This window comes from Crocodylus porosus, unplaced genomic scaffold, assembly GCF_001723895.1.
Source record: "Crocodylus porosus isolate Cpor-Errol unplaced genomic scaffold, CroPor_comp1, whole genome shotgun sequence".
In the NCBI taxonomy this organism is placed as follows: Eukaryota; Metazoa; Chordata; order Crocodylia; family Crocodylidae; genus Crocodylus; species Crocodylus porosus.
The window spans coordinates 2,040,970-2,067,378 of record NW_017728935.1 but is presented as its reverse complement, the minus strand read 5'-3'; the positions used below and the strand labels follow the sequence as shown (position 1 = coordinate 2,067,378).

At 56.0% G+C, this 26,409-nt stretch overlaps 1 protein-coding gene across 3 annotated transcripts in view; it reads left to right on the top strand.

Annotated features, from left to right (window-relative positions):
• The window catches only part of SOX13 (SRY-box 13), a 70,464-nt gene extending 44,061 nt beyond the window's left edge, over positions 1-26,403 (top strand). For 2 of the 3 annotated variants that reach the window (XM_019546606.1, XM_019546607.1), the window contains exons 2-14: positions 11,134-11,338; positions 12,506-12,611; positions 12,848-12,934; positions 13,406-13,578; positions 15,048-15,116; positions 15,247-15,361; positions 16,191-16,288; positions 16,376-16,535; positions 17,135-17,247; positions 17,792-17,888; positions 18,861-19,004; positions 22,281-22,497; positions 23,521-26,403. In XM_019546606.1, coding sequence (XP_019402151.1) covers positions 11,135-11,338; positions 12,506-12,611; positions 12,848-12,934; positions 13,406-13,578; positions 15,048-15,116; positions 15,247-15,361; positions 16,191-16,288; positions 16,376-16,535; positions 17,135-17,247; positions 17,792-17,888; positions 18,861-19,004; positions 22,281-22,497; positions 23,521-23,800 — 1,863 coding nt within the window. In that variant the 5' untranslated portion in view covers position 11,134 and the 3' untranslated portion in view covers positions 23,801-26,403. The remainder of the gene's footprint in view (positions 1-11,133; positions 11,339-12,505; positions 12,612-12,847; positions 12,935-13,405; positions 13,579-15,047; positions 15,117-15,246; positions 15,362-16,190; positions 16,289-16,375; positions 16,536-17,134; positions 17,248-17,791; positions 17,889-18,860; positions 19,005-22,280; positions 22,498-23,520) is intronic. The other variant, XM_019546608.1, reaches the window with a different exon arrangement.
• The last annotated feature ends 6 nt before the right edge of the window (positions 26,404-26,409 follow it).

The window sequence follows — 26,409 nt, the reverse complement described above, 5'->3', positions numbered from 1 at the left end:
GGCCTGAAATAGGAGACTCTCTGGAGCCATGGGTCCAGATTCTGGCAGTGTCACTGCAGGTTTTGCCCTTCACGGGGAGATAAGTCGAGCTCCTGGATAACAGGATAGCCCAAGGCCTTTCCCAGAGGCTCCCAGCCAAAACCCTTCATCCTTCCCATGCCCTGGATGGTGCGAAGTGTATTGTTCACATGGCTGGCTGCTGCCTCTGCGTGCTTCCCTGTCTGTTATTGCTGATGCTGGCTATTTCGAGGCACTGACGTTCTTTAGGATACTTGTGCACTTGAAGTGAAGTATCTTTTGTAACCATGGGGGGGAGAGGGGAGCCGAGTGCTGCAGCATCTTACAAGACGAGGCCTGTGGTTTCTCAGGTGGTTTGGACTCTCCCGGGCGCAGAGTTTTCTGCAGTGGCGGCAGGTTTGCTCAGGCAGGTGCAGGCGGGGAGCTCTCTGGAGACTCTGAGCTGTCAAGTCAGCCTGGGTCAGGCAGCAAGACAACCAGCAGCTGATGCTGAAGCAGGAAGCGTGTATTAGCTGACTTGCTGTTTTGCAGGGGGCTGCCCATTTCCCATTTGCCCTGGGCACTATGTAGCCGAAACAAGGACTTAGCAAGCCAAGACAGCAGAGGTGTCAGCCTGGGTCTGTACCGGCTGGATTGTTACCATGGTTAAACCATGCCAGTGGCATTTAACCGCCATCAAATCTCTACTTGAAAACCTCTTCTGCCCGCCACCCCCGGTGCTCAGCTAGCAGCTTTTCCATAACCCTTTATCTGCTTTTATGGTGGCACATGAGGCCGTTTGCTCCTCCCTGGGCCGTGTGCGCCAGATGCTAGAAGTCACAGTGTGTGTTAAGACTGGCTGGTTGATGGCAATGAAGAGTTTAAGTCCAGGTGGTATGTATAAGAGGCTTCTCCTGCTATATGTAGCATCCTGGTTTATGTGGATAACAAGGTTGTGGCATGTGCTTGTGTCGGGGAGCAAGAGAGAGCACAGCTTGTGTAGCTGGTAAAAGTCCTGCTGCTTCCACCAGCAGCTGATGGAGATGCTCCCTTCAGAGAGGGCAGGCCTGGGTTTCTAGAACTGCTGGTTCTGGTGCCATGTATATGGCTAAGCTGGCAACTTGTTTCCCTGTATAGCCAGTTTTGCTACAGAATCAGTTCAGCATCTGATGTGTCCCCGTCGAGAACAGGGGGACCTATATCTGCCCTTGCAGAAGTGAGAGGCTCTTCACTGCAGTAGACTTTGTCTTGAGCAACTTTAATCAAATGTATTCACAGCAGAGCGCGAGAGTCCTCCAAAGGCCAAAGCCAAGCTTGTAAACTCCCCTGGATCTTAATTTATGGCTGTAGCCAGTTGGCAGACGTCCGTGAGCCTTATTGTTCGTGCTGTGAATTGAAACCTGGTGGAAAACAAGATGACTGTTTTCGGGGTAGTTTTGTGAGTCTGTCTGTTTTTTGTTTATTGGGCAGTGCTGTGCTTTTTTGGCCCACTGTCCTGTCCCGAGTAGCTAAGCAGCGCAACCGTTGCATAAATGGTATGAAATCACGGTGCGGCCTTGTGAAGAAATGGTGCTCCAGCCCCAAGCTTGGGCTCAGCTGGGGGGGAGATGATTTAATGTGGGTTTTGCTACTTTGGGCCCAAATCCTGCAATGCTGGCTGATGACACTTCAGCACTGCTGATCCTCAGTTGAAAGTTTTTCTGGATGGGGCCACCCTGCGTCCTCCTCACAGGTGTCTCCATTTACAGTCATTCCCATTTCTTTGCCAGTCAAAATATCCCCCCTATGCCCCCAAACTATTCGCCCTGTCGCCAGTGACTCTTAGCCTGGAGTCTGTTGGGGCTTGGCGGCTAAGAGCAGTTAATTTTCCCCGTTTCTTTCTGAACGGGTCATTTGTGTCATGTCCTATGGGGTGGGGTCCTTACTGCAGTCTTATCGTCTATCAGGCCCAAGACAGGCAGAAGCGTGGGCTCAGTTTTCCTTGACATCTTTGCTTTACTCCACAAAGGTCACCATTTCACTCAGCATGAGAGATTCAATGGTGATGGGGCCCAATGCTGCCCTAGTGAGACGCGTCCGCTCTCAGCAGCTGTGGCACCAACCCTGGAGAGTTCCCAAATCATGAGAGAGGCAAAAATTGCCGTCTCAGTAGCCAGGGGGTGAAGCGTCAAGCTCTTCCCTTCCACTCTGAGTGCTAGGAACTTGCTTTCCCATCCGCTGCGAGCCGAGAGCGTCACGCAAGCGCGGGGCTCCGGCGCTGAGAGTCCAAGAGCAACGCCGAACGTCGTGAGACTTGCACGATACCTGTGAGAGCTGGCAGTGCGCTGACCTCCCGGGAGCGCGGGGGGGTGCGATTCAACGCTCTCCTCCTTGGCCTCGCTGCGGTCATGAGGGGTGGAAGTTAGGAGGAAGCTGCCTATTCTTTTGTGTGCTGAGGCATGCCGGGAGGAAACGGTTGGAAACGGCCCCAAAAGGACATGCCTCGTCTAGCCGGAAAGCAGCCTGCTTGTCTGGCAGGATACGTGCTATTGTCTCCCCTGGTGGCCAGCGGGGATTCCTTGGGCTCTGTTTGGAAGGAAAAAAACTTGCATTTGTCCTATTTTTTCCTCTCCCCTCTCTCGTGGGGGGCGTTGAGGTTGCAGCTCGCAGGCCTGGAATGTGGCCCGGGGAGGCGTTTTAAAGGCACCCCACGGCGAGAAGTGTCCGCTGTGTGGGGCCCTGTGTACAGTGGGGCATTGTGTTTTGGAGGGCAAGAGATGGACACACAAGTTTGTGATGCTTCCTGTGAGCATGGCCCCCATCTTCTGCCACAGGAGGTGGTATTGAGTCATGTGTTGGTGGGGCCTCCAGTAGGTGCTCTGCTGCAGCCAGATGCAGAGGGGTGTCTCTGTTTGTCCTTGTCTGGGCACGTGGTTTAAAAATGACCTTGCAGGAAGGTGAGGGGAGAGGCACTTTTCAAAGGGCCAGACAGGCTGCTTTGGGAACCATCCCCCAGCAGAGGAGACTTTGCAGTGCTATGCCACGCTCATCTTTGCACCCCAGCATTGTCCCCCTTTAGAGCCACACTGCCCCTTGATACTCTGTTAGAGCCCAGCCCAGACTTGGGGTCCCAGGCCCAAGGAGAAAGCCGTGGACCTACATCTTCCATCTGGAATTTGTCCCACCAAGCTCCGGGGTGGCAGGAGCCAGAATGCCCACCAGTGCCCCATCAGCCAGCCCGCCCATGCTGTGGAGAACATTATTCCTGTACAGGGAAACTAAGGCAGGGCAGTGTAGCTATTTCAGCATCTTGCCCCCATTTGACGCTCAGGCTGGTGGCAGAGGTGGGAAACAAACCCAGGAGTCCAGCTCCCTCGCTGTTCTAGCCACCAAACCCCACTCCCTGCCTCCAAAAGCCTTTGGCAGGATCCAGCAAGGGCAGGAGGACCCACTCCTCGGGGATTCCTCTATTCTTTTTCCAACATTTCATGGCATGGGGCTATGAATGCAAACGTAGGCTAGACTGGAAGTGATGACAGGCCCCCTTCCCCTTTGGTCTCTCCCCCTTCTCTAGGGAGTCCTCCAGGAATGATTGGCATGGCTCTGGAAAAGGGTTGACAGTGTGGATCAGCTAGGAAGTAACCAGGAAATGTTCTCTGAGAGTGTTAGCACATGGGAAGAGCATCACAGGGACTAGGCAAGGTATAAGGACTAGGTAAGCTGTTCGGTCCATTGACTGCAGTGTTTCAGAGCAGGTGGAAGGAGAGCAGATGCAGAGCAATGGGAGGTGAGTGTGTCTAGGGGCTGACTCAGATCCCACTCACTGCTCTAGGCTCAATCCAGAGGTCATTAAGGTCACGAGGCTTCAGCTTCACTGTGCTTCACAGGCCACTAGACTAGAGCATCTTAGTAACAGGCTCTAAAGAAAATTCCCCTGCAGGCAGCTCCACTCCCCCTGCTACCTTGGGCTGGGACGTCTTTTCAGAGCATCTCACGTGAAGGGCCCCTTCCACCCCAGCCTACAACTTGTTTTCGGACATTAACAAAGCGTCCCAACCACCCCCTTTTTTTTTTCAACAAGCAACTTTCACCCTCCCTCTCCTGGGATGGGGCCACAGAGAAGTTAAAAGGCCAGATTTTGCAATAGCGTTTTGCACCCACAATCAGGGCCACATTTTCCGAGCAGCTTGGCTCGCCTCTGAACAAGTGGATGGAAGAGCCCAGCCTGGGGAGTGCAGAGGTTTTGCAAGTCTGTCTCTAACTGTGGCTGAGCCCTTGACAATCGTATCCTGAGATCTTTTAAAAACTGAGCCCCACACGACTTTCCCTGGGGCAGCTGGGGACAGGCTGAGGTGAGGGGGTGGGCATCCTGACTCCTAGTTGCCTGAAAACCTATTGCCACAGCAACAAATAACTGTGCTTGCCACTCCTTGGACTCTCTTCTTTGTCCCCTGGCTGCTTGAGACAGTTTGCGTGTTATATTTTGTTTCTGCCTTCTCCCCTCCAGTGCTTCTTAACCCTTCTAGCAAGGCTGGGTTTCGGGTAACTTCATGATTTAGTTCATCTGCCTCTGAGTTACCTGCAGAAACTTTTTTGCATTGTTGTGGGACTGAAGACAACTGGAAGGTGTTGCTGTGCCTTGAGGGGTGACTGTTCTCTTAGCCCGGATGTGATGGGCATCGTGTTAGTTGCAGGACATGGGCAGATGTAAGGTTTGTAGTGCTTTAATTTAAGGTGCTATAAAAATTGAGCAGACAGATGACACATGGTGCTAGACTGCTACTAATCGGCCTGAACTCTATAAAACAGAAAACAAAACAAAAGAACACATTTTGGATGCAGTGGAGATAGCTCTGAACTGCTTCCCAGTGCCCTTCAGCTGGGAGATGTGGATGCTATTGAAACACTGCAAACAAAAAGCACGTCAAAAAAAGGTGGGATTTGGAGGGCTTTGCCTGTTTGCCTGTCCCTACGCTCTCTAGAGCCTGAGACCTGTCTGTTGAAGGGAGGAGAAGGGCATAACTGCTTCAAGGTGCCTTGTTCAGCAGGTATCTCCCGTTGCTCCTGGTCCTGCATTTTCTCCCTAATCCTCAAGTACTTCATGCAGTTTGGAAGCTTGGCTGTCGTCTGTCACTTGTGCAGCCCAAAGCACAAGACTTGGCCTGAGCAGCCTCCTAGCAATGAAAGAGGGACTCTCACAGGCCTGTCCACTTCATTTCCAGCGGTTTTCCTCTGCAGTCAGTGATTAGAAACGTGGGCTGTTATAACCATAAAGAGCACCTTTGCAGAGAGCCTCCCAAGCCCAGATTGTGGGATCAGTTGCACTTTGAAATCTGCGGAGGTAAAGGTACAACAGGCATGGAAATATTGAGTCAGGTTTCTGTGATGTTACCCCCACACCTGACCCTGCTCCTCCTCTTCCCCAGCAGAAGTCCTCCATAGAGAGTAAGTCACTGGAGAGGGGTGGGAAGGTCTCAGCTCCATGCCCTCAACTTGCAGGGAACTTAATGGATGAGGCACAGCCTCCCTTGTCCTACTGCAAGGTCCAGTGCTTCAGCTGAAGGAAGGACGGGACCTCACAAGGTCTCTACCTGTGTGGTTTCATAGTTTCCAGGGTCGGAAGGGACCTGAGCAGATCATCAGGTCTGACCCCCTGCCACGGCAGGAAAGAGGACTGGGGTCAGGCGTGGGGAAGAACCTGGAGGACGTTTTTCCTATATGATGCTTTGGAGTTTCCCTTGGAAGAGCAGAACATCATGCATTGGACCAGTCTCCAGCATTTTCCCTCTTTCCCCTGCAAGGACAAGAGTGTCTGAGGCCTGGCTCCACTTTGGGTCCCGCTTGGATGAGCCATCAGGGTTTAATCCAAGCAGGTTCACATTTGCTGTCCAATACCTACAGTGAGAAAAACTCCACGTGTGGTCACGTGGCAACTTTGGCAAAGGCCCTAACCCCAGAAAAGGTGCCACTCCCTGAATTCAAGGCCACCAGAACGAAGCTCTGGTGGTGCCAGGCGTGGGTGGGGGTTTGTCAAGTGGCTGCTACTCTACTGGCCCTTTGAGCAGTCCTGCGATGGAGTAAACAGGGGAGATAGGATCGCATTTTTGCCTGGAAGGGTGGCACAGCGCAGGGGGAGAATGGCAGGATGTGCACAGAGAAATAACAACCAAGAAAGGAAAGCTGCACAATGGCTGTGGAAGAAAGCGTGTCGCCCTCCCAAGGTTTCTGCTCTTGGACTTACAGGGCCAGGTATTTAGCAAGTATAGATGGGCGTCCTTCCGTTGAAGTCCATGAGCATCCAGCCTCGAGGGAGGAGATACCCTAGGGAGCTGTTACACCAAAGTGATCTGATCCCTCCCAGCGCTGCAGCCAGTACCGGGGCCTGAAGGGGATGAAATAACCCTTCTGGTCAGGCTGGCTCAGGTCTCCTTGGCAAGACGCTGGCCCTGCGGGGTAAGTGGTCAGCTGCAGGCTGTTCCCTGCAACACGCAGCTTAGCCACGCAGCGGTGAGTCACGACCCCCAACTACGTGTCTCAGGTGCCGTGGCCTTGAGCAGGATTGTCCTTGTGCTAGCAAGGGGTTTAGCTGCTGCTCTCCTCTTGCTGTAGCCTGCTGACACTGGAAAAGGCTGTAGCACGAGATGTTCCTTGCAGAGGGGTGCACACCTCCCCAAATACCACCCAGATTTGCAACTGAGAGACCAGGGAGGAGCCCCAGGAGGTTGAATGCCCATGCATCCAGGGGAAGCTGCCTTCCCCAGCCCAGCCTCAAATCCGGCATTGGTTATGAACCAGCGGGCTGAGGAGAAGACGTAAGCCTGCCAGCCTGGTCCCACTCATTTGTGTTGCATTCAGTCCTTCCCCCCAGCCCGAGCCCGTCCCTCCACAAAAGAGGGAACATTAAAGGAGAAGATCTGTTACATGAAGACATTTTCCATGTGCCAAAGCCAATTGTTCCCGTTCCCATTGTCTGCTCAACAGAGGAGTCCCTTGAGCTGAGCACCTGAGACCGTTAGAACAGGCCTGTTACCAGAACCAACCCCGTAACAAGATAACTGGGTTCCCCCCCCCCATTTTTCTATCTTTCTTTCTTTTTTTTAAAAAAATGTGTTCGGCAAACCGTATAATAAAAGTACAATGAAGGCCTTTTCAAACAGGCCCCTATTAAAGTAACAAACCCATTTTAAGAGTAAACTTCCAGTGGCACTGAGAGGTTAAGTACAATGGAAATCTGACCTGCCGGAGGAATGGAACTTTCCTTTTGTGTGCTCTTTAAAACCAATACGTTTTCACCGCGCCACAAGCCGATTGTTCCCGGCTCCTCCATTGTCCGCACGACAAGCTCGCCTTCTCACACAGCCCTGCACCAGCCGGAGGGGGAGAGCCGGACCGGCAGCAAGAATGCACTAAGTAATAAGGACGAGAATGAGAGCTGGGAGATGCCCCCCTCCTCCCTCCTTGCTCAGTTCATTTCCATTTCTGGTCCATTGTGAGACTCCCGGGCAGGTCACCCAGGAGCTCCCAGTTTCTGCCCCTCTGACCTTTGCAGGTTATTTATGCTCTTCAGAGTATGCATTTTAGCTTCTGGGGGGTGCAAGTGAGTGAGAGGATTTTGGGTCCAGCGGGTGCATGCTGGACTGATAGTCCCTAGGGAGGAATGTGTCTCTTCTTGGGCAGGAGCGTTTTGCATGGTAGCCACGTAGCAAACCCAAAGCGGCTCATCTTCTCTGTGCTTGGAAGTGGTACCCAGGGCCAGCCATAGCTGTCTGTCCGGGGTCCAGCTGGCCGCCATTGTGCAGCCTGTGTTGGTTGCTCACAATCCCCCTGTGAAGAAGGAGGGGGCTGTGGTCTACCACCAGAACTTGAGGCTGAGCCAAAGAGGTGTGTGGGTGGTTGCCAGTGGCAGCTAACCACTGGTGGGGCACCAGTGGGCACCAAGGAGCCTAAAGAGCTTGTAGCATCTGGCCTCATGTGACTTGCCTGAGGTCCTGTAGGAAGTCAGTGGCAGAGCACAGATTGGAACCCGAAGCTCTTAGCCCCTGTGCCACCATCGGGGGGGCGGTGGTGTAGCTGCAGGTAAACCTAGGGACCATGCTTGGGAATGGGCTTAGGGGTGGGCTTGCTGCTGAGTGTCTGCTGTGCCTTCTCCAGGGGTCAAGCTGTGACCCCAGGTCTCATGGCACATTACCTTGGGGCCAGTCCAGCCTGTAACCCACAGCTCTCTCTCTAGGGGAAAGGCTAGGGACGGTGCCCTCCATGCTACTCCGTGCCATCTCGCGGGTGGACAGCAGCCCCTTCACGTCCTGCCAAAACGCTCATTTTTCCCTTGCTGGGAGACGTAGGATGGCACTAGGTCCACTGACTGGTTCACGCCATGAAATGTTGGAGAAGGAATCCCCGAGGAGTGGGTCCTCCTGCCCTTGCTGGGACCTGTGGAAAGCTTTTGGAGGCAGGGAATAGGGTTTGGTGGTTAGAGCAGCAGGGGAGCTGGACTCCTGGGTTTGATCCCAGCCTGAGGGTCAAATGGGGGCAAGATGCTGAAATAGCCACACTGCCCTGCCTCAGTTTCCCTGTACAGGAATAATATTCTCCGCAGCCTGGGACAGAAGAGGGAAGCTTTGAGGTTTCCCAAGTGCATGGAGCCCGACGAGGTCTGAAAGGCCGGGGGCGAGGAGGCGCTGTGGTGTGACCGTGGGGCTGCATGACGCAAAGCCAATGGGCCGGATGAGGCCTGGCCAACCCTCAACACAGCTCTCGATTCATCTCCCCCGAGGTTCTTACTCTCCTCCATTTCTGGCACAGTCATTTTCTCCACGGCTGAGGTGCAATGAATGCTATTGTGTTTTATGAGACGGTGTGGGGCTGTGGACAGACCCCTGACCTGGGACCAGCCTCCCAGACAGCGTCCCGTCTCCAGAAGATGAGGCTGTTGGGTCTCCGGTGTAGCGGTGGGGAAGGAGTGGAGGAGGGCCGTGTTGGGGACATGGAGGCTTCTACCGGGAGTTACTGTACCAGCCAAAAGGAAACCCAATCGCCTGGAAAGCGCAATGATTTGTTCAGAGGAGGGCAGGGAGCTGAGATAAAAAGCCCTGCTAAGATCAGAAACTCTGGCGCGCACAGTACTCCATTGTTGAGCTGTCACACTTCCCTTTACTTTATTGCTTTTGTCCAACACCCTATTGTTCCACTTCCTTTTGTCCCCTATTCAGAGCCCTGGCTTTTCATTACCCAGCCGGCCTTGTTGTTTTCGTTTCTTTTGTTTGAAGTTCCTGAGAGGAAGGTTTTATTTTCAGCGGTTTGATTAATTCACAGCTTGAGCCGGGCTTTGTTTGTTATGTAATTGCTGCCCTGCGCTTTTCCAGAGCTCGCACAAGCTGGAAGCCGCCATCGCTCCGGCCCCGCTCCCTGCCTGCTCCGGGGTGGCGCAGGCTGCAGCGCCCGGCACTGTCGCCCAGCTGCTGGGGGGGCTTCTCGGGGGACGGACCATCTCAACGGAGCCTCGTTTAAGAGGGTCCAACAGTGGTCCGTTTACTCTGGTCGGATGCGGCAGTCCATATTATCTGGTATCTATTGCTCTACCTGCCAGGCCGTGCCAGCCTAGCGTCGCTGCGCTGCAGCAGGTCCCCAGGTCTCCTGGCTTGGGATCCCATCTCCAGCCGCAGCCCATACTGGAGGATTCGGTGTAAGCATAAATCCCTCTCCTTCCTGCCCCTCAATTTCTATTATTCTCTGGAGGGAAGGGTTTGGGCAGGCAAATTTTTTCCTGCCCACTGTCTCCCCGCTGGTGACCAGGCCGGGCAGTGGAGCATGAGGGTTGGTGGCTTTCGTAGGGCAAATCCTTGCTGGAGCAGCTGCAGATAACCCCTTCCTCCATGTACCCGCCTCTGCCTTCGAGAGGCAACTTGAGACTGAGGTGCTGCACTAAAACGGACTCAGATCCCTGGTTCACAAGGCCAAATGCATCGGTGTCGTGCCGTGTTGGCCATTCGCTACTCAGGGGTTTGCAGATGAGGCTGACGGTGTTTCTCCCCGATGAGCCTGGCCCCAATCCTCAGCACCGGCAGAGGATTAGCCTGGCACTGCTGGCAGTGTGCTTGGCATCTCTTTCTGGCTAGCCCTCGGTGGACTCTTCCAGGACTTGCTCTCTGGGTGCAGGAGGTCCCTTCTGCATTGAAGCAGCCGGGTCTCAAGTCCGGGGGCAGGCATCCCTCGGGTCTAGTTCCAGAGTCAGGATGAGCTCCTGCCACAGCCTTTGCATTGGGCCTCGCTCCCAGCTGTGCTCAATGTCTGCAGCTCCTGCGACTTTGAGTGGGGGCTGTGGGTGCTCGGCTTTGAATAGTCTTGACCCCTGTGGGCCTCAGTTTTCTGATCTGCAGAATGGGGAGGATAACATAGAATGGGTTTGATGATTCTTTTCTCATGTAACGTGGGGGGGAGGTAAAGGTTTACCTATGCATGGTCACAAAGGCACGTGGGAACCCTTTGAGAAAGCTGGTAGGCAAATACAAAGTCCAAGATCCTCGTCCGACACCCGCTTTCTTTTCCCTTTCTTTTCAACTCTGCCTTGATTTGTGTTAGACTGGCATTGCTGCATTCTCTTCATTGATTGTAATGAGGAGGTTTGGGGTTTATTCTCCTGTGCGCCTCTCGTCAACAGGGCCAGTACCTGCAGTAGAAAAAGCAAAAGAAGCCACAGACAGCGGGGTTTCCATGAACAGCAGGATAATTCGAGACCTTTGTTCCTTCTGATCTGAAAGCAAATTGGTTATACAGAGCTGGCCCAGAACCTCCCCTGCTGGTCCCAGGGGGAGCGTAGGCCTGGAAGGTGTCTCCGGGGCCATCAGGTCCGGGCCTCCCAAATTGGGCAGGCAGAAAGGGACTAGCATGGAGGGTGTTGAAGCAGCACTGGGGGGTCAGGAAGTAAACCCTTGTTAGGGCAGGATGGGATAGTTGGTGTCCCATTGCTTTGCTGCCAGCCCAGCGTAGGTCACTGGGGAGTGCCCATCCTGTGCATTTAAATAGGCCTCAGTGCCCTGGAGGCGCAGTGCGAGCGGAAGGGGACCTGGACTGTTCCCGCTTCAAGCACGTTCCCTGCAGTTCTGCCTCCAGAAGACAGAGTTGGCCCCATCACCATGCTCAGCATCTCTCCTCCCACAGGATGTCCATGAGGAACCCCATCTCTCCCCATCCGGACCTCGATGGAGCCGGCAACATGGTGAACTGCACCATCAAGACAGAGGAGAAGGAGAGCTGCTACGAGTCCCCAAAGGGAGCAGCTGCCGGCCCCGGGTCCCATGCCAGCAGCTTGCACGGAGCGCCGCCGTCACTGAGCGACACCACTGACCCCCGGGCCCTGCCACAGGTGGGGCCAAATCCTCCGGTCCTTTCCATCCTCACTGCTCACAGGGCAGAAGCCAGGGCGGACCAGGGGGCACAGGCTTGAATGTAGTAGCACCTGCTGCCCCCTTGTCTGGCTGTTTGATGGACTCACCACGGTCACCAAGCACCTTAGGTCCACCAAGTCTTCAGGTCCCTGGCTAGTGCACTAACCACTGGGCCATTTTCCCCTCTGCATTGCCAGCAGCTGAAGACAGAAGCCAGGGTGCCCTCCTGTGCAAGGGCAGGCAATGGAGCTCCACAGAAGAAAATTGCTGGTCCTCTTCCTATCGCCTCCATTTCACTCTCCTCCCGAGGAGCCAGCACTGTTGTCTGAGGCTCCCCCAGACTTTCTGCCCAATGTCATGCCTGGGATTTGAGCTGTGGCCTGCAGGGCAGGTGGCCCCGTGGTAGCAGCAGGCAGATGTGCTGCCTTAGAACGGCTCCAGCTTCTTTGGGAGACCTGTGGCCACGCTCTCATTTTCCTTTTGTAATTGCTCCTGGGTTTTCCACTGTGCCTAGATAACTTTGCAGCCCCCTGGGTCCCCGCTCCCCTTCCCCACCCCCCCGCCACCCAGATCCCCCAGGCGATTGTTTTTGCCAAGAGAAATCTTTTGCAAAGAAATGTTTGCAACACAAAAATTGGAGTTGCTTTGAATTCTCCAGAGGCTCCTGGGGATCAGGAATAAGGAGTCTTGAGCTGAGAAGTGCTTGTCAGCAGTCACAGCCCAGGGCTCAGAGTTAGGCTGGGATGTCCAAAGCAGCCCCTAACTCTCCTGGGTTTACCCATCGTCAACACCATTCAGCCTTCCTAGGCTCTGTCCCTACCTGTTCTGCTCACTGAATCTGCCTCTTGACTCCCACAGTCTCCCCTGGCTTCTGTGTAGAGACCAAAGGCAGGTTGCTTACCGGTCCCCTTGACTTCCCCACTTCTGGGTTAGGCTGCCTTTTGGAGTGCATGGAAATCTCCTGCGAGGTTCATATCAGAAGCTTCTGTGTCTGCTGAGCTCAGTGTGCTGCTGCATCTGTGTCTGCTTGCCTCCCTGCTGCTCCATCTCAGGAGCATCCTGCGGAGGTCCTTGGAGCTTCTTTCTGCCCTCCCGGGTGCGCTTGGCAATGGGCGGTCACTCGAGTAACTCTCTGTCCGTTCCAGGAATCCCCGTCCCCCGGGAGCGACGCAGTAGACACCAAGAGCTCCACGTTCGAGCCTGCCGTGGGCATCCAGGAAAAGTTGGACTTCAATAGAAACTTGAAGGAGGGTGAGAAGGATTTTGGACATTCCCTATTCCCTAATTATTTGGTCTCTTGTCTCTGGCCTCCAGCGTGCAAGAAACCACGGGGGCCAGATCCTCAGCTTGCATTAATCAGTGTAGCTCCATAGACAATGGTGGCCACAAAGAATAACGATGACAAATCATGTTTCTCTTTCTGTTTTTCCTTTCCAATCTCTCTCTCTCACACCCCACTCTGCTTTTGGACACTTCATTGGATATAGTTATGCCAACCATTGAGAAGTTACTCTCCAGTGACTGGAAGGAAAGGCTTTTGGGAAGAAATAACATGGAATCCAAAGAGGTGAAAGGCAAGTTGTGCTCTTACATTGTCTCTAGAGGAACACCATTCCCTTCCTGTATCATGACTTCCCCATCACACTGTTTTTATCCTTTCTCTGGTGCTTATGGATGTCAACACTGGTGGGAAAGGGTGGGGGTAGGGGAGGGATTTTGTGAATGTGTAGCCCTCTCTTTTTGTGGGGGGGATGGTCAAAATTTGATGTTTTTGGCAAAAATGTTCTGTGAATCTTTTTTGCAGCGGGAAGATATAACCAAGTCTAAGGCCTGGTCAAATGGCCAGAGCTCAGATATGCGCCTCTGTAGAGTGATTGCTACAGAGATGAAATCCAAGGCAACCCGTGCTATTTCCCTACATATGCTTTTTGCATCCACATCCCTGCTTAGCTTCTCACTGGAGTCCTGAGGGTATCATCTGTGGAGAAAAAACAGGCATCAGGCACCCAACCCCAGTGGCTGACTCTGCTGCTTGCTTGGCCCAGGTACCCAGGAGAGCCTAGCGGAGAAGGAGCTGCAGTTACTTGTCATGATCAACCAGCTCTCCACGCTGAGGGACCAGCTCCTGACAGCCCACTCAGAGCAGAAGAACATGGCAGCCATGCTCTTTGAGAAGCAGCAGCAGCAGATGGAGCTGGCCCGGCAGCAGCAGGAACAGGTAGGCAGCGGGGGCTTGGCCCTGGGGCTTCCTTCTTCCCTATGCCACTGGCCCCTAGACCACGAGGACCAGGGCAGGTAGTCCAGCCAACCTTTGTTGGGTTTCCCACAGTTTGGGATCTGCCCAAGCCTCACTTCACAGTGGCACGGAGCAGCTAAACTGCCATGGGGCAAGATGGCCTTTGTCACCTGGCTACTGAGGTAGGGGCAGAAACACAGCAAGGGCTGGGGGAAGAGCTGGACCTTGCTGAAGTCAATAGGCCTTTTGGTTTGGGCTCTAATGGGACCAGGCTTTCACCTCTTCTTGAGCAGACAGCTCAAGAGTGACCTCCCCCCCCGAGCGCTGCCCTTTCTCGTGTCCTCCATGCCAACCCCAGAAGATGTCCAGGCTCATCGAAGAACTGGAGTACCAAGAAGTCTGAGGTTATCTTGGCTGCCGCTGACCTCCGTATCCCCAGATAACATCTCCAAGTAACGAGTGGGAGACGAATCCCGTTTCTGTCTGTGCTGAGCTCCCAAGGAGATGGCAGTGCCAGCCTGTATTAAAGTAGATACTTTAATTGAATTAAGCAGAGACGCAGGACAGGCTTTTCCTCATCTTTAATCATTTTTAAATAGACTTACATCTCTCAGACTCTAGTAGGCTGTCAACAGAGGTAAAGGCTGGCATTACAGTTAACTTGGGAGGTTACGTAGGAGATCTGGGCTTGGTTCCTTGTGTGACCGTGGAGAAGTCACTCTCTCTCTGTGTATCTTGGTGTTTCTAAGTCTGTTCTCCATGCTGAGCTGAGCTTGGGGGTTGCAGGGCTTTGGGGGATTACAAGGTGATCTCTCTCCCCACCTGTCTATCAGTCATGGTGGAAGGCTGGCAAGGGATAGCATTGCTCTTTCATGGCATCACCTTGAAAGGATGGTGACCATCACCTTGGCTGTCGCTAAGAACTGAATCTAGTTCCTCTGCACCTGAACTAGAGGCACCACAGCTTGGGTTCAGGACGGAGGTGATGAATGACGCATGCAGACACCTCCTGGCTTAGTTAAACCAGTTCAACACCTGTGTGTAGATGCTTTTTTATTTCCTCTTGGTTAAGCTTCAGGCCGTTCACTGTAAGCCTCTGGCATGGGTATAAGCTAATTGCCTTTTTGCTAAATCGGCCCAACCCTGTGTGTGGACCAAGCCCTCAGACCTTTGGCTGGTAATTGCAGCAGAGTCGCATCTCAGCCAGGCCCAGAGAGGCTGGCATACGGCCTGACTGGCAGCTTGCTGCCATCACCCTGCCCTCAAGAGAGTCCTTTGGTCCTCGGGGGCCCCACAGACCAACTGTCTGTGCTTTTGTTTTGCCAGTGCTGGGGGGCTGCCCCTTGGAGCTGTCCTGCCGGTGGGGGGGGCTCTTGAGGAGGCTCGCTGAGCGGGACCGTTCCCACCTTGCTATTAATGTCACTTGGCTCCATTGTCTCCCGCTCTGACAGATTGCCAAGCAGCAACAACAGCTCATTCAGCAGCAGCACAAGATTAACCTGCTGCAGCAGCAGATCCAGGTAAGAGGCAGCTTCCCCTTGGCCAGCCCCGGCACGCTCTTAGTCCCTGCTTAGAGCCCCCTTGATTCTCCATCCCAGAATCCTGGGCAGGGCTCCCACCTGCTCTGTCATGGACCTCTCTCTTCTCCAGCAGGTCAACATGCCCTATGTCATGATCCCAGCCTTTCCTCCCAGCCATCAGTCACTCCCAGTGGCTCCAGACTCCCAGCTAGCACTTCCCATCCAGCCCATCCCTTGCAAACCAGGTAAGATGGCGGAGGGTGGCAGGATTGCAGGGAACAGGGTGGGGAAGGGACAGACGAGAAAGGCGGCACTGGGGAAAAGTGACTGTCCTCAGAAACAGCCTAGATCAAGGCATTGACCCTTGTGTGCCATTGCTGGGATTGTGACCTTGGCTTTTGGGAGCTCAGCAAGACCTGGGGAGAGTTGTCCAAGAAGCTAAGTTGGGGCTGGGCAGGGGAGAGCCAGGAGGCTTCTGGGTGTTGGGTGGTTTCTATCAGGCGTTGATGTGTCCTTGCCCCCACACTTGGGGTCCTGGCCCTCCTCCCCTTTGCCACTGGGACTCACACTGGGGACCCGGATCCCTCCCTCTGGCTGGCTGATGGCATCTCTGCTGGACCTCGCTGGGCCCCTGCCTCTCCCGTCTCTTGATTACCTCTTTGAAGACCCTCTGCTCGCTGTAGCAGTTTCTCTTCTATAGAGGCAGCTAGGCTCAGGAGCCTGTACCCTAGCTCCACATCTGTAGAAAGGAGAGGGCAGTCCCTCCTTTGTCTGCTCAGGTTCTTTGGGGTAGTAGTGCCTTGCACCCTAAAGCCCTGAGCACCATTGGGGCCCAAAGGCACTGCCATGATAGCAACAATAGCAGCACTCCTTAATCATCAGTGCCGTGCTAGCGGGTCTGGGGAACATTTAGGTTTCAAGCAGCTGTTGTCCCCGCTGGCATGAGCAACAGCTTTGCCCATCTGCTGGGAGTCCCAAACACAGGGGCCTGTGCTAGCAGCGGAGGTCGGGGGCCAATTCCAGGCACGGGCAAGGCCAGCTGGCTCACGGCTGCTGTTGTGTCTTCACCCCCAGCTTCTCTTTCTGCAGTGGAGTACCCAGTGCAGCTCCTACACAGCCCTCCTCCGCCGTCACTCAAAAGACCCACCAGCTCCAGCCACCTCCAGATGCAGGTATTGCCCCAAATCTGCTGTCCTCGCAGGGCTCGGGGGTCCTGCTGGGACACACACCACTTCTGCCTTCTGTCTCCCCACAACCAGGAGTCTTCACAGCCCCTGAACCTAACGGCCAAGCCCAAAGGCCCTGAGCTCCCCAGTGCTTCCAGCTCTCCCAGCCTGAAGATGGGCAGCTGCCAGTCCCTCACGCCGAATCATGGGGCCACGCGGGACCTGCAGTCCAGCCCTTCCAACCTGCCCCTGGGTAAGAGCGCCGAGGTGCACTCTACAATGATACTGGGGATTGTATCCATGGCAGGCGGGGAGAAAGCAAGGATTTTTTGCCTAGACCTTAGGTACCAGACCCATGGCTCAGGGACTTGCTGTGTCTGGACCGTGGAAGGCTCTGGGGACAGGGATGATCCTGCCCCAGGCAGGGGGTTGGACTAGATGACCTCCGGACATCCCTTCCAGCCCTACTTCTCTGTGACTAAGACAGCAAAAATAAAGGATCCATTCTTTAGGAGGAAGCTTCGTGTCCACAGCAGTTTTAGGAGACAGTGAAGTCCCTCAGCAGCCAACTCCGGAGGGGATCCTTGCTGGGGGAGAGAGAGGGAAAGACTGGCCAGGGGTTGGTGGGGGCGGGGACACATTCTGTGTTACACCCTCTCACTTCCTTGCTTGCTGCTAATTGGAAATAAAACAAGTTGGAACTCATGGTGGCCTCAGATGTTCCTTAAATAGATGGTGGCTTCAATGCCTGGGGATCGGGTCCTTTCCAGAGGCCTGTCCCAGGGGCGGTGGGACCTTTGCAAGGAGATGGCGTTGGCTCTGACCTGTGCTGTCCTGGGGGTTTATTCTCAGGGTTTCTGGGAGAGGGGGACGCCATTACCAAAGCCATCCAGGATGCCCGGCAGCTCCTGCACGGCCACAGCGGGGCCTTGGAGGGCTCTCTGAGCAACCCCTACAGAGTGAAGGTGAGTGACACCTCGGCTGGGGAGCTCCTAGGCTCTGACCCCAGACTGGATGGGAAGGTCTTGGGCCCGACACTGCTGAGCTCCGAAGCCCAGAAATGGGCCTGTGTGGAAAGGCTGAGCACGTGCCGCGCATGCTCGAGATGTGTCACGCCGGACTGCGGCCCCAGTTGTCCCCGCCGCCCACTCTCTGGGTCTTGGCACACACTAGTGGGGAGCAGGAGGGTATGGTTGGCTCCCCCGGTGACGCCCCCCGGGTTCACCATGGACGTAGGCGGACGTGTCTGGGAGAAGCCAGCTCTGCACACAGAGGAGGATTCTTGGGGGAGGCTGTGCACAGGTACAAGAGGAGCCCAAGAGCATGGAGACCCCGGGCAATGGGTCCCAGAGCTGTTCTGCCATGACGCTGCAAGCCAGATGGCCTGCCTGTGGGTGGGCAATGTTGGACCCTCCCCTAGGGAAAAGGTCCCTTGCCAGTAACTCCACTGCCAGCCCACTTCCTTACATCGGCAGCTGGAAGTAACCTCCGCTCTCCGTGTGCCTGTAGGACCACATCGGAGCGGACTCCTCCCCGGCTAAAGAGCGGGTGGAAGAGACCTGTGCACACAGGCTGGACGAGGCCATGATAACCTGTGACATGGACGGTAAGGACGCCTTCCACTGGGCCTGAGATGTGCCACGTGCTTTGGATGCCGATTGCCACAGGGCTTCTTTGGGCCGAGGCTGTGTGTGGCTTCTCCTTCCCTCTTTTTTTCCTGCTCTTCTCTACCTTTCCTCCTCTTCCGGACTTTCCTTTCTCCACCTTGCTCCGTCAGCCTGTGCTCTAAAAACAGCTCCCAGTGGAGAACAACCAAGGCTGGTGCTTGTTTGGAGGGTGTGGCAATCTCCTTTGTGGCCAGTCGATCACCTGTTTTCTGCAGCCCTACTCTGGGGCTCTCCATGGCTGATGGAGCACTTGTAGTTTGCACCAAAGTGGTGCTTTCTGTATTGTGGGCCGTCCTGTGGGAGCTGTTGAGACAGCTCCACAAGCCCCACAGATGCGCCTTGCTCTGAGCTCCAGTTGTACACCTTTCGTGAAGGTGAGGAAGGAAAATACTGCTTTGGAGCTGAACTGAGACCTGTGCACTTTGTTTCATCCACGCTCGTTGGAGTGTGTCCTCCTGCTTAGCTCAGGTGCTGCCTTGTCCACCCGGAGACCTCGGGAGCTCGATAGTGAGAGCTGCTGAGCCCCCCATGGATCCAGCGAGGCTCGGGAGAGCTGTCAGTGCTAACACTACAGAAAAACCAGGCTCCAAGGGGCTGAGATTTATTTTCCTAGAAGGTCTGAGAAGCCACGGGTCCAGTCGGGGAAGCAGGTTGATGGGATCCTGGGTCTCTGTGGCTGGGCTGCTAAGAATGAAAACTTCCAAACTGTGAACAGACATTTGGTCTGGTCTTGCAAGTGAGGTGGGATTTGAGCCTCCGTCTCCATGGGGGCCTGTGACCAGTGCCTTTGCCCTCTTTAAAACACTTTCCAAGCTGGGAGAAGCACTTGGCTGCTTCGTCCCCTTGCAGGTTGTATTGTGTCCTTGCTTTCCAGGCCTCCTAACTGACTCTTCCTTGCTGTGCTCCCTCAGGCTCACGGCACTTCCCCGAGTCCAGGAACAACAACCACATCAAGCGGCCCATGAACGCTTTCATGGTCTGGGCCAAGGACGAGCGGCGGAAGATCCTGCAGGCTTTCCCAGATATGCACAACTCCAGTATCAGCAAGATCCTGGGTAAGTGCATCCCATGGAGGAGGCAGGTGTGGTGGAGCCCTCTGCCCTGGTGCTCAGGGAAGGGATGGCTGAAAGCATTGCCTGGAGTCTGGGCATGTTGGAGACATGCTTTTGCCCACTTACCCCTGCCTCTGACCTGCTGCTGGGAATAGATTACAGACTTCCTGACACGAACCATTTTCCTCCCAGAGCGCTTATGCCCCGTGAGATCTTCCTCTTGTAGATGCTTGTTTTGCACTGTCACGGTGCTAAACCAGAGTGTTCCTGGCACCATTTTGCCTTAAGCCATAGAGAGTGGATTGGAGATTTTGGATGAAAACACAGCCCATAGAGCGCAATCTTGTACTAGCATCCCCGGCAGGCTTGCACCCTTCTTTCTGCTGCCTGTGTATCAAACCCCTCTGCAGCAGACCTCAACTTCGTCTCAGCCATGGTCCCTGCGCCGCAGACTTACTGAGTCTCCACACCGTCCCAGCTTCACACAGCCCCCGCCCTAGCTATTTAAAGACACGTGTGCGGTCTCCAAAGAGTCCATCCCAGGCTGCTAGCCCGGCACGCTTGAAGCACAGCATAGGGTTTCTGTGGCCTGCCCTCGGCGTGTGCTGTCAATTTGGTCTCACGCACCTGTCTCACAGCTCCACTCTTGGGGAAAAAAGCAGCTCCCTTTGAAGGATGGCTGGGCTAGGATCTGATCTGAGATCAATGGCAAACCACAGCGTCTGGGGTATGTCAGGAGTAGACGCTTTGTGGTGTCCTGTCTGCTCACTCAACACCATAGCGGAGCTTTAAATAACTGGTGGGATTCTTGCCGTGGGGGGCCTGTACACATAGCAGGCGTGTGAGAAGCCGGCTCAGGCACTGGGTCTCTGAGTGGCCTTGAGCCAGGCACCCCATGTCTGGAGGCTCCATTTCTCATCAGTGCGTAAAGGCAGAGCAAGATCTGTTGTGTGGGACAGACCGTGCAGTTGCCTAGTGGTAAGGACAAATGCTCCATGCCCTGGCAGGGCTCTCGCGCTGCAGAGCACCCTGTGTCGGCCCAAAGTTAACAGGGGGAGGCACTGCCCGAGCTCTGGATCCATTCTCTCAAGCTGCCTGGCACTGCTGTTTGTGCCGGTGCAGACAAACGTCCTGATTTGGCAACTTCTCCTTTGCATGGGTGCAGGTGACTCCAGCCCAGCCATGAGAGAGCCGGCCCATGGTGTTTTGGCATGAAGGGTAATGGAGCAGAGGCACAGCAGACTGTAGCCTTGGCATTTCCAGCTGGTGGGTGTGTAGTGTGTGTGTGTGTGTCTCACACTGGTGTTTCAAGGCCGGTGATGCAGGAAGCTCTCCTGTCATGTCCCCCGTGCTAGGATCCCGTGTGTACTCACTAACCCCTTCCCTTGTTGTTGCATTGGCAGTGGCCTCTTTTGCCCTCCTTTTGCCTGTGGCCTGCTCCAGACTGTCCTCTGCAGATCTGGCCTTGTGCCTTGTGGTTGCGTGTGCACTTCAAAATAGGTCTGAGCTGGGGATTGGGGCTGCCAGTGAAAGCAGGGACCTAGACTCCGGTCCCTCCAGTCCTCTGTGTGTGGCCTTGCAATTAATGGTTCATAACCTTGCAGCAAAGGCTTGGCTAGACTAGAGACAGATATGGTCTTTTGTGTGAGGTCCACTGGCCTGAATTGGAAGAGGGACCTCCCTGGTCCCATCCCTTCCAGTCTGGGGAGCAGGGGAGGAGGCAAAGCATGAGACGCCTGTGGCATGAGCAGCGCCCGCTTGCTGAGATGATGGAGGGCAGAATCTTTCAGAGCCAGCTGAGACAATCCCGCACCGAGCCCCATCCCCGGCCCTGCCCGCTGCATGCACACATGCCTGTGGCTACCGTGAAGGTGAAGGCCAAGCTCTCCAGCAGGCCAGATGGCCACACACGTGTGTAGCTCCCTTCCTGCCCTGCTAGCATGCACTGGCCAGCAGCGCACCTGGGACAAGTGGCGAAGAGAGCCACGAGGCATCAGAGACACTGGACTTGGCTGGACTGCCTGCATCTGAGTGGAGCTACTGTGCCCAGGGACTGGGTCCAAAGAGCACTACAAGGTGTGGGAAGACCTCTTCATTTCACTCTTGCTTTTGGGCATAGGAGAGGAGGGCGGTACAGGCCTTTGGCCCCCGATTCTCCCATTCCCTTGCCATAGGTGATGCTTGATTGTTTTCCCTTCCCCTCCTGATCCTCCCTGCCCTCTCTGGCCCGCATTCCTCCCACTTTTTTCCCTCTGGCTCTGGCTCTGGGTGCTGCCCGGGATGACAATAAAGGTCAGTAAGCAGGAATGCACATCACATGGCAGGCCGGTCTATTTTAGCTGTTGCACCTGCTGGCCATACCTTCTATGAGGACAATGAAGCAGAAGTACAGGACAGAGAGGTGACCAGGAAAGGTCAGGGCTGGGGGAGGGGGTCTCCTTCAGGGCAGGTGGAGTGAGGCCTGGATGGCTGCATTTCAATGGGAATGAGCCCGTGGCATGTCTGGGAGATCCCTGCCACGTTACTTGTGATGGCTGTGTCTCTGTTGAGACCTGCCAATAACTCTGCACCTACCAGTCAGGGGCAAATCACTCAGGTTGGGTGGTACAGCTTGTTTGCATGGGTTGTATGCAAATGTAAAATGCCATTTGCATGCGTTTATCACAGCAGCGCCTGGGCACCCAAATTGACCTGGGAACGCTGGGTCAGTTTTCAGTTGGCGCAAGCTCCTGTGTGGACACTCGTATTTCAGTGCCTCTGGATTGTGTTATCTTGCTCCCAGGCTGACTTTTTGTAGGGACCTTAAGCAAATCACCCCTTCCCTCTGTGCCTCGGTTCCCCCACCTGTGAAATGGGCATGCAGCAGGTATCACTAATGTTAGCAAAGCACAGCGAGTACTCCCACCGTGGGACCTGCTTTGCTGCTGTTCAGGCTCAGCAGTGGAGAGCAGACACTTCTATGCTGCTTTCACGGGAGCTTGGGGAGGTGGTAAGACCCTTCCCTCCTCCTTGGTCATGGCCACAAAGCGCGTGAACCTTGAGTAGGTGATGCCTTGAAGGGGCTACACAGTGCGAAGTCTGAGAGGCATCCAACTGCAGCAGTAGGACAATAACCTACTACTTCTACCTGCCAACACTCTTTCAGCTCAAGCGTTAGCAGTCGCAGCAGCCCTGTCTGGTGCTGGTTCGTCCTGGTGGCCAAGGCTGTGATGGGAGTTTCAAAGGTAGCTCAGGCAGCCTGTAAATCTCCCCCCATCCCCTCCCAATATTGTATTGCAGGGTCCCGGTGGAAGTCCATGACGAACCAGGAGAAGCAGCCCTATTACGAGGAGCAGGCACGGCTGAGCCGGCAGCACCTGGAGAAGTACCCAGACTACAAGTACAAGCCGCGACCCAAGCGCACCTGCATCGTGGAGGGCAAGCGACTTCGCGTGGGCGAGTACAAGGCCTTGATGAGGAACCGGAGGCAGGATGCCAGGCAGGGCTTCTTGATAGCGTAAGGCTCCCAGCCACGCGGATGCATGCAGGGCTCCCCCTGCGTCCGGGAGCAGAGCGCAGAGAGCAGCGCGTAGCAAAACTGGGTGGACGTTTGAACAGGAAGTGACGGGCAGCGCTGCATCATGACAAAGCTGCACGGGGGAGTGGGGCAGGGGTGTCAAGGTGAGAATAGGCCCAGAGAGCTCCAGGTGGGTTGGGGCTTTCCGGGCATGGTCAGGCTGCACACCTCGCTCAGTTGTGGGGTGCGAGGCTGGAGCAATGGGATGTCAAGGAGAATCCCCATTAGCTGCTGGCAGTAAGGGCTCTATGGCATGAACAGAATGGGGCCTGGGCACAGCAGCCAGCTCTTTGCTGGTGCCTGGTGTCCTCTCTGAGACGGCGAAGGGGGATCAGGAAGAGCAGAAGGCGACGGTCCCTTCATGAGGTTTCTTCCCCCCCACCCCTGCACAGGAGGCTGACTGGCAATGTCCCACCCTAGCTGGACTTGTTTTTAATGTACAAAGGAGGGGGTGAGTCATAGAAACAGCCTTTCATGCATGGTCTTTGCATTCTGAGGAAAAGCCTTGCTGCGTGTTGGAAAATGACGCTTGAAAACCGAAAGGCTTTGATGTGGTAATACCACCGGGGTGCCTGACAAGAGGCCAAAGGGGGAAAGGTGCCCCGTGCTGTGCGCTCTCCCACCGACCCTGCTCCCACACCAGGCTACAGGGCCAGGGGTCCCATGACGTGATGGCCTCCCTTGCCCTTGACCCTGGTAGGCTGGGGGAGCCTAGCCCATAGAGGGGAGTGGGAGCATGGGGAGGTTGCTGGGGCTTTCCTGGTGTGTCCTACTTTTCCTCTGAGGTTTTTTTGGTCAAAATAGTTCTTTTTTTTCCAGCAGAAAATTGAATTTTCCCTGGGAAATTGCCCAGGATGCTATTTTCTCCCCAGCTGGTGTCAGCACTGTCCCCTGGGGAGGGAGGCCTGCGTGCCAGCCAGCTCTTACCCCCGACCAAGGTGACCATGTCCCTCTGCTTTTTAGACCCCAAAGCAGCCAGATGCAAGCCACCTCCTCAGATGTCCTGTACCCGAGGCCAGTGGGTTTGCAGCTGACGCCACCGCTGATGGAGCACTACCTGCCCCGCGGCACAGACCCCAACATGCCCGTCATCATCAACACACGCAGCCTCAAAGCCCAGGAGGCTGACGGCGCGGAGGACAGGCACTCAGTCGCGGATGGCGAGATGTACCGGTACAGCGAGGAGGAGGACTCCGAGGGCGAGGACAAGAGCGATGGGGAGCTAGTGGTGCTGACGGACTGAGCCGGGGCAGGCAGGGAGGGTGTGTGGGGTGGGCACGAGCGGAGGAGGGGCAGCACCTGGAACTGAAAGGGTGGGAGCGTGGGGACAAGGTGGGCAGGGGGAACAGCCCCTGTGGCTTGGCTCCCTGGGCTAAAAGGCTCTGGGATGCAGCAGTGCTGCAAAGCATCACTCCCTGGGCCAGGAGGAGCCTCTCCCGTCAGAGAGGCCTGGCACATAGGGCACCGCCGGCTGTGGACAGGGGACCTGGGGCGGACATGTGCCAAAGCATGGGGCACAGACTCATCCTCACGCCCCCTCTCTGGAGGGAAAGGGGTTGGCTTCACCGTGCAGAGCAGCACTGGGGTTCACTCACATGCTTCCTTGGCACTGGGGCGTGTTCCTGGGACAGAGAGGGGCAGCGGTGCAGGCTTGGGCTGGAGCACGGCCAGAGCGGGTGCCCAAGCAGGCAGGTGTCTCCAGGAGGTCTGCTGAGAGCAGAGCAGTGGCGGCCAGGCGGCAGACCCTGCTGCTGCCCTGTAAGACCTGCTGGCGCCTGCGTTCACGGGGCCTGCAAGAAGGTTCAAGGACCGGCTATGGGACCAGGCAGCGGGGAGGCCCCCATGCCCAGGACAGTGTGAGCAGTGCCCGGTGTGTGGAGACGGGCAGGAAAGCCTGGGACAGACGAGAAGCAGGCTCAGGCCGATGCTTCTGTCTCTTGGTCCACCTCTGATGCTCCAGCCTCTTGGTCCGCCTCTCCCCAGTGCGGCTTGAAGCGATCAAAATGACCTTCCCAGGCCTGGGGGTGCTGCAAAGGGGGTCTGTAGGGACTCTGCCTTTCCAGAGGTTAGACAAGGGGAGACCACCGTGGCCTGTTCCCCTGTCCCCCCCCCCCGAGGAAGTCAACGCCGGTCGTGGCGCCAGCCGAGGTGCATCCTCACCTGTCCAGGGCCCAGCCAGCTGCCCGGGCAGCTGTGGCCACACAGTGGCCCCGCTTCAGCCGGGCACTGAGGTCTGCGTTGTGCTCGGTAGCAACCGGCGTGGGGAACACTGGTTGCTCATTCAGGCGCCGTACCAGGCCGCTCGGCTCCCGCGCCCCGCTCTGCCCCCCCACGGGCCGCTTGCTTGTTCCCACTCGCTGGCTGCCGCCTGCCAGTAAATTCCCATGGAGTCATTTTTAGCTCTCGCCTAGCATGAGAAAGCGCCAAGGTCTCAGAGGAGCGCCCTTTTGTGCGCCTGACAGCTCTGGCCCCGTCTGTAAATAAAGCTGCTGCCTGTTTCCCAGCCCTGCTGCCTGTGGCCCCCACCCCCCGCCCGCAACAACCCCAGAAAGCTGCAGGGAAGGGGCCTGCCCGCACCCCCCAAAACCTGCAGCAGTGAGTACACGGGGAGCCCCTGGGGTTGGGTAAGGGGGGGGTCCTCTGTGCCTTTTCCCAGCTGACTAACCCTCCCCCCGAATCCAGCAGGATGGTGGAGCTCAGTTCTCCTGCAGCTTTGCAGAGCCGCTGCCAAAGCCGTGCAGAAAACAAACCCGCCAGCCAGCTCCATGCCCTGCACCCAGCACGACCCCAGGGGCCCGTGCACTGAGCCATGGGGCTGTCCTTGGTGCTTGTGCCCGGCGTAGGGGGCCAGCAGCCCCTGGCGGTGCACGCAGACATGACACCCAATGTGCAGCCCGTGTCCCAGCCAAGGGGCCGGGGGGGCGTCCCGGCATCACTGGGTGCTGCAGGACTGGCTGTCCTCAGGCTGCACGGCGGGGGAGGACAAACTGAAACGCCCAAGCCCCTGCCCCATCTGAACCAGACTGCTGGGCGTGGGGGGGCGGGCTAGTAGCCCCTCCCCCGCCATCCAAATCACTGTGTGCCAGGACTGCGTGGCTCAGCACCCCACCCGCAGCTCAGGCTAGCCCTGGCAGGCCTGATGCCCAAAGATGGGCCGTCTCTTTCCAAGAGGTTGCATGAACTGTTGGGAGGGACGCTGCCAAAGGCAGCGGGGTTGCTTTTATTTAAAATTTTTTTTTTTGGCAACTGGCCTGACCCTGGCTGTAGTGCTGCAGTGCCAGTGAGTGCACGTGGGCACTGCCTGAGGCTGCTTGGTGTGGCCTGGGCAGGCCCGCGGGACGTGGTAGGCCCTGTAGCTCCTTGCCAGCCAGGGCAAAAGGGCAGGAAATTAGGTTTTTTTGGTGGGGGGGAAAGAAGGCGGGGCAAGTTATTGCTGCCATCTAGCTGAGGACGGCCTGGCCCTGATGGTAGCTGAGCATCTGCCTGCCTCCGTTAGGGAGTGATGACCCCAGTTCAACATTGTGCCGCCCCCGCAACAGTTCCCCAGCATCACCACCACCTGGAGCCCTTGGGATGGTGCCTCTGCCGGGGAGAGGGGCAGTCCCAGCCCTTGTACGCGGTGTGGGGGGAGACGTGCGTGTGCATGTCCATCCCTGTCTGTCCTGTGGTGATGCAGACAGCAGGTTGTCGGATGGGGGAGGAGGGTGGGGGGTGGCAAGGCTAAGCCAGGTTTGCTTACGGCTTAAGGAGGGGCCCAAGGTGGTCACATACTGGGACAACTGGGGTAGTTGGGGGGGGACTGGGGCAGGAGTGGCAATCACCCTGGTATCAGGCCTTGCATAGACTCAGCGC